At 38.2% G+C, this 6282-nt stretch overlaps 1 protein-coding gene across 1 annotated transcript; it reads right to left on the bottom strand.

Annotated features, from left to right (window-relative positions):
• Window positions 1-1367: 1367 nt before the first annotated feature.
• On the bottom strand, window positions 1368-4385 carry LRATD2 (LRAT domain containing 2). Its single transcript, XM_063451066.1, has 2 exons — window positions 4151-4385; window positions 1368-3771 (listed from the first exon to the last, which is right to left on the bottom strand). The coding sequence occupies exon 2, from the start codon at window positions 3765-3767 to the stop codon at window positions 2943-2945; it is 825 nt and encodes a 274-aa protein (XP_063307136.1). The 5' UTR covers window positions 3768-3771; window positions 4151-4385; the 3' UTR covers window positions 1368-2942.
• Between the last annotated feature and the right edge of the window lie 1897 nt (window positions 4386-6282).

Genomic DNA, 6282 nt, shown 5'->3' with positions numbered 1-6282 from the left:
CCTTAAGGACCAAACTTTTGGAATAAAAGGGAATCATGACATGTCACACATGTCGTGTCCTTAAGGGGTTAAAATATTAATGTTTCAGTGAATAATGTGTAAATTGTATTTGGAGTATCTCAAAATTGATCCAGCTTGAGAGGAACACATGCACACACAAACAAAAAAAAAATAAAAAAAAAAAATTACAAAAACACTTTAGATTCCACAATTCCGCCCCCCCCCCCCCATCATGTAACAAAATTCACACAACACACCCCAAAAATTGTATTAATTTACTTTATAAATTCCAAAATTTAATGACAATTTTTGCAGCTGTCAAAAATACTTTTAAGAAAATATTTATATATTTTAAATAAACAATATGATTTCTACAAAAACTTCAATATTAATATCTACAGAGATTTGTACAGATTGGTAGCTTCAGAACTATATTCCAACATGAAATAAAATGATACATTAATAAGTTATTAAATCACTCAGCGGTCAGTGTATCAAGGCACAGTGTGTCTGTTTTTTTATTTAAAGTTTTGGAGTAGTTACTATTATTTACTTTATAAATCAATGCTCTTAAAATAAAAACAGGTGTACATTTGTTGACCCGGAATTAAACAGTGCGTACAATCTCAGCCATATCCTTTTTGAAACAGTAATTGCTGAGTTTCTATTACAGGACTGATTTAAGGAGGGGCAGGGGAGAAATTACTAAAATCTACTAATGAAGTGTCATAATCCAAAATTGGTTTCTCCAACGCAAAAAAAAAAAAAACAAACAAAAAAAAAAAAAAACACCTTTACATCAAGATGATTCTTATTAACTCACATTTTAGTCAATAAGACTAGACTCTTGTTGCCAGTTTTATATCAAAGTCTCAGTAGTACTTTATACTGACCACTAGTGCTAGCAAATGGTCAAACCAAACCACCTGTACAGCAGCAGGCAGCCTATTTAAAGATGCTTAAACATTGGAATTTTTGTTTGGAGAAGGAGAAAAAAAAATATATTATAATAATAATAATAATTAAAATAAAAAAGCCTCTGAAAGCTCACCTAAACGAAGGAAGCCATTATAAGATTTGCTGTGGGGGCTTGCTTGTTAATAAGAGATTTGTCGTGACAAGGAAACTGCAAGTTTTAGGCCAACATGACTCAAAACATTTTCCAGTTCAGGCAATACGTTTGGCCTACCTAAAAAGTGTTTAATTTGCTTGTTAATGCCCCAGAATGTCTGGTTCGGTAAATAGACTATATTCTCAGATTAAGACAACTGAGTTTACTGTCCTTTTCCCCCAAACATTTGACAAATTAATACTACGCTTAGGGTTTTACTACCCCCAACCATTAAGCATTGATCAAAAAAAAAAAAAATCACATGCCCATCCAGATGACTTTCACAAGAGGGGGGGGGAGTTGCAGAAATATATCGTCAATGTCCCTACAACTCTGGTCAATGGGACTCCAGTGACTGAATTACAATAGTCAGGAATATCAGTCCTTAAATTTGGCAAAGTATCATGGGATTCAGAATAAACCTCATCAGGAATTCCAGAGCCTCTGAATCACTTCATATATTCGGCCTATTGAATGAACTACATTAAAAAACATTGATGTTGAACTAGAGAGAGTCTAAATTGGCCATCAAGGTCCGGCCACACTAGTTGGTAGAGCCAATATTAGAGGTAAATATTCCTTCCCTGCCAACAATGCACAGAAATACATTAGTGTTGCAGAACTACATCAGGAAGTTTTATTGCCTTGATACACGACCGTTCTAGCTCTGTGAAACAGTGTATTTTAACAAATAATGCATTTTCCCAGCTGGCTACCAGAGGTTCAGAGATTCATTGCAAGACAGCTTGCTAAACCTTCTGGCAGTAAACCAGTTCATTTACTAACAAAGAAAAAAAAATTAAACAAAAATAACGATATAAATGTATAGATTAGTGCACCTCGTTAATGACCAGATTGCAGATGACAAATAAATTAAATCTCTTTAAATCCAGCAGTCTAGTTCCTAAAATGAAAGCACAGAAATCATTTTTAGGGGAGGACAAGTGTGGCAGTTATGCAAATATGCAAAGGAGTATTTATTGAACAAAGATAAATTACACTGTTTTCCTGTCATCTACATGAAAAAGTGGGGAGACTGGACTATTTTCATCTTTACAACATACTACCCTAGAATATAGGGTCATGTAGTTGTATAAAAATAAAATGCACATGAAGAATATGATTTAATTGCAAGAGGGGAAAAAATATGGGATGTTAATCGTTTAGAATATCAAACTGTTTGGTCTATGAAATTACCATTTTAGCTGAACAAGTTCCTAAAATAGAAAAATAACCCAAAAGAAATAGGAGTCATATTTGACCCTTTAGATGCCTAAACTGATTGCAGTCTTGTGCAGAGTATTCTAGGACAGTATACTCATATAGTCTGTTGATGAAAGCATATTAAATACCTCTGTTAGCATAGACTGTAAATGATGGTTGTTTTTTCTGAAAACCAGGAATTATAGAGATTTGAAAGAGGAAATTAAGAGTTTAACCTAAATGGTAAAATCCCACAGTTCAACGGGTTTCCTTTTTGTCTTGTTATTTCCAGCCCCCTCGCCTCCCCAAATCCCAGTTCAGAGAATAAACTTCAAGAATTTAAGTGCAACATATTGAATATAGAGAATGATTAGTACAAAAACATACAGATATGGCCTGATGACCAAAAAAGGGTTAAACATGATCTAGTTGCAGATTTGAATAAAAAGGAATGAAGGCTTATCAGTGGTTCTGGAACACATTGTATCAAAAGGATTGAGCTGGTGAAAGAGTTAACCCCAAGCAAAACTAATCAGCTTTCCTTTCACATGTGATTTGAATAAAACTGCACTGAAACAGCCCAAAGGGTTTATAACAGCTCAATTTCGCAGCCTTCAGGATTAATCCATCAGTTAGTATTGTGATCAGTCCTGCCTTCATCATCAGCATGTAGATGGTTAGAGAGTTCTTGGAGCACAGCTGCCTTGCCTATCTGATCATTCCTCCTCCTCTCCATGATCAGGTCCTCCAGGCTCTGAAACTCCAATGTGTGGCTCTTTTTCTGAGAAAGCTGGATTTTTAACCTGTAAGGCTGCTTTCCTATCCTGATCTCCCCTCCTATCTTGAACTCCCTCTTCCCATATCTGCACCATGCAGCAAAGCACTCAGAGTTCCTCCAGCTGAGTTCTTGGTCCTTGGTCCCCACCTGCTCCAGAGCATTCCTCACCACCATCTCTGGACTCAGGGGCTTATATTTGTACTGCTCATTCACAATCCTCCCCCTCCTGCCTTGACTGGCATCTGTCATAAAGCTATTGGTGATCTCTAGACGGTATAAATGCACCACTTGGAAATCCCCCACATACACCACCCAGTGTGGGTACTGGTTCTTGGCCACAAACTCCACCAGGTCTCCAGGCTTGCATTTGTTCAGTAGGTTCTCAGGGGAGTAAGTGCTCAGCTGTTCTGCATCAGCACTGCCCTTCTCATAAATACATTCATCTCTGTAAAACACAGCACACTCCACTTCATTGCAGTGATCATACTGTAAGTCCTCCTGGAGAGAGCCCTGTTTGACTGGGTCCTGCCCTGTGTCCTCCAGGTCATCATCATCAGCAGAGAAGATGTAGGACACCCCTATCCGAGGACCCTCATCTTTATCCACACCTGTAGGATCCACCGTAGGGACTTCCTTGTAACTTAGATGAGTCAGTTTCTCCACCTGGTTCCCCATATCCCTAGAAAATACAAAGTATCCATCAGAGAGTAGATAATGGAACAATGCAGAGTTTGCTTCCACCTGTTGGATACAATGAAACATTCAGCACAAGGTGCAGCTGGGAAGCAGTATCTCAGCTCAAAGTCAGACATGTACACCTGGGGAGGAAAGGTGAGAGGCAGGAACACGTTTCACTCTCTGTTAGACAGGTGACTTAACCCTTTCCTCCATCTCAGGTGCAATACAAACATAATCATCCCATCTCCAGAGAGTTACATCAGCAAAATGACATCTTAAAAAACACAAGCAGGTGGGCTTAACATGGCTAACTAAAAGGATCTAATTCCAAAAGGTGGAAAATTGGTAAAAACAGCACCTGAGCTCAGGTAGGAACTCACCAGGCAGGCGGTGAAGGCACAAGGTCTGTCTCCCAGCTCTGTGGGCACTAACTGAGTCCTGGCACAGGGAGGGATGGGCAGACTGGCTGGATCATGTTTTGTGTGGCTGCCCCGGTGTTCCTCTAGTAGGGTTGTGCCAGGCTGAGCAACATGCAACGTGAGGCAGCAGCTTCAATAAGCAATAGCTCAGCTCTAGAGATCCTGCTGAGCTTCCTAGCAGCAGCCCTGCATTTAAAGCGACAGTGCACCTTCCACTGCTACAGCTTCCTGATATCATACTTCCCTTTCCCCTCCCTCACATAGCTTGAGCTTCACAGTTAACTCATTTCCTGCCAGCACTGTTTTATTACATCAGATCAAAAGAGTTGAGTTAAAATGTGGTCACAGGTACATGTTAATATTGAAAGTAGGAAGTGCACACATTAATGGGTCTGTATTGCTTGTTTGACTAGTGCAAGGTTTGCAGCTAATAGTTCAGTATAAAGCAGAATATGTCCTCAATCACAGGCTGTGGGCAGGACTGAAGCTAAGATTTAATACTGACATGTTCTTTCTTGTTTTAACAACAGCAATTTCGCTCAAGTTGAGATGAACCCGTCTCCCTCATTTTTATAGAGGCGAAATCCAAATTTAATTGAAATTTAGTCACAGTGGTCATATTTAATTATTTAGCACCACTTAGTCTGTTTCCAATTCTTTTTAACCCATCATCGCCACTGCACGTTCTTTAACCTGTCATTATTCTATTAATGCGCAAGCCTAGCGATATGGATAAATTATGTGTATAATTAAAGAATATATATTGTTTTAAGGGAGAATTGTCACAAGTGCCATTTTGGCACAACTTCTTAACGAACTAGTTAGATTTGGATTGTGCTGTTTACATTTTTTTTTTTTTTTCTTTAACAGATTTTCATTTTTGCTTGGCACAGCCAGAGAATATCCTGTATATTAATTTAACTTCCGTAGTTCCATTTCCATTTGCACAAAATGTCACTTAGGTAGAAATGTCTGAGCTTGCGTCGTTTCACACAGCATTTTTATGATTAGCATCAAGAGTTGTTGAGTATTAGTGATGTCCCCTACATATGGAAGTCCTAAAGAGGTGTGTTTTGTGCTTCAATAGCATTTAATGAGTGAGGGATCGGGTAACTGGCATTTTTAGCTAAATAATTATTTTTATTTGATTATTGAATTTCCTTCAAATTAGTTTTACTTTAACAGTGTTACTACTGGAATGACAAGTTAAAAATGTGATTGTCTTTATAGGTCGAATGTATTAGCACTGCACTAGAAAAAGCAGAACAATCGTTACGCCACTATTTAAAATGGAAGGAATAACTATAGAATGGGGTAAACAGAGAACAGGGTACGGCAGGTGCCTCTTGACTATATTGGGCGTTGGAAATGCTATACATTGCACCTCTCGTGACTTCCATATATATTTGTGAGGTGTGAAAAATTAAAGTATCAGGAAGTATTACTTTACTGAGAGGGTAGTGGATGCATGGAATGGCCTTCCACCCGAAGGGGTATCGGTTAACACAGTAAAGGAGTTTAAGCACGCATGGGATAGGGATAGGCATAAGGCTATCCTAACTATAAGATAAGACCAGGGACTAATTAAAAGTATTTAGAAATATTGGGCAGACTAGATGGCCCGAATGGTTCTTATCTGCCGTCACATTCTATGTTTCTATGCATACCTCTTCATCCTGCAACTGGCCCTGCCCTGTCAATCATTGTTATACTGTCCATTGCACCTGGCAGTCAGAACAGACAGAGGAGAAGAAACAGAAACGTGTAAAAACACACGCAGTCGCACAGTTCTGAGCACATGTACTATTTACCCATGTATATTACTGTTACTCTACCTTAAGGAGTTGGTGATTTATTTTCCCTTCTTTCTCTCTGTAACTGTTTATTTTTGTAACTTTCATATTTTTTGCTTTTTTTTGTCCCGATGTTACCACTTACCACTGATTACATTCATAAAATACATCATATATATTACTAGAAAGAAAAGATTCGTCCCCAGTTTGAAGGATTTTTTGGTGAAAGCTTCTTGCCTATCACAAAATATATTTATATATTAAGTATTATAAATGTTCCCAATACTTGGACTTGGGGCG

The sequence above is a fragment of the Pelobates fuscus genome, chromosome 4 (genome assembly GCF_036172605.1).
Source record: "Pelobates fuscus isolate aPelFus1 chromosome 4, aPelFus1.pri, whole genome shotgun sequence".
NCBI lineage: Eukaryota > Metazoa > Chordata > Amphibia > Anura > Pelobatidae > Pelobates > Pelobates fuscus.
This window is presented reverse-complemented; position numbering and strand designations above follow the sequence as displayed.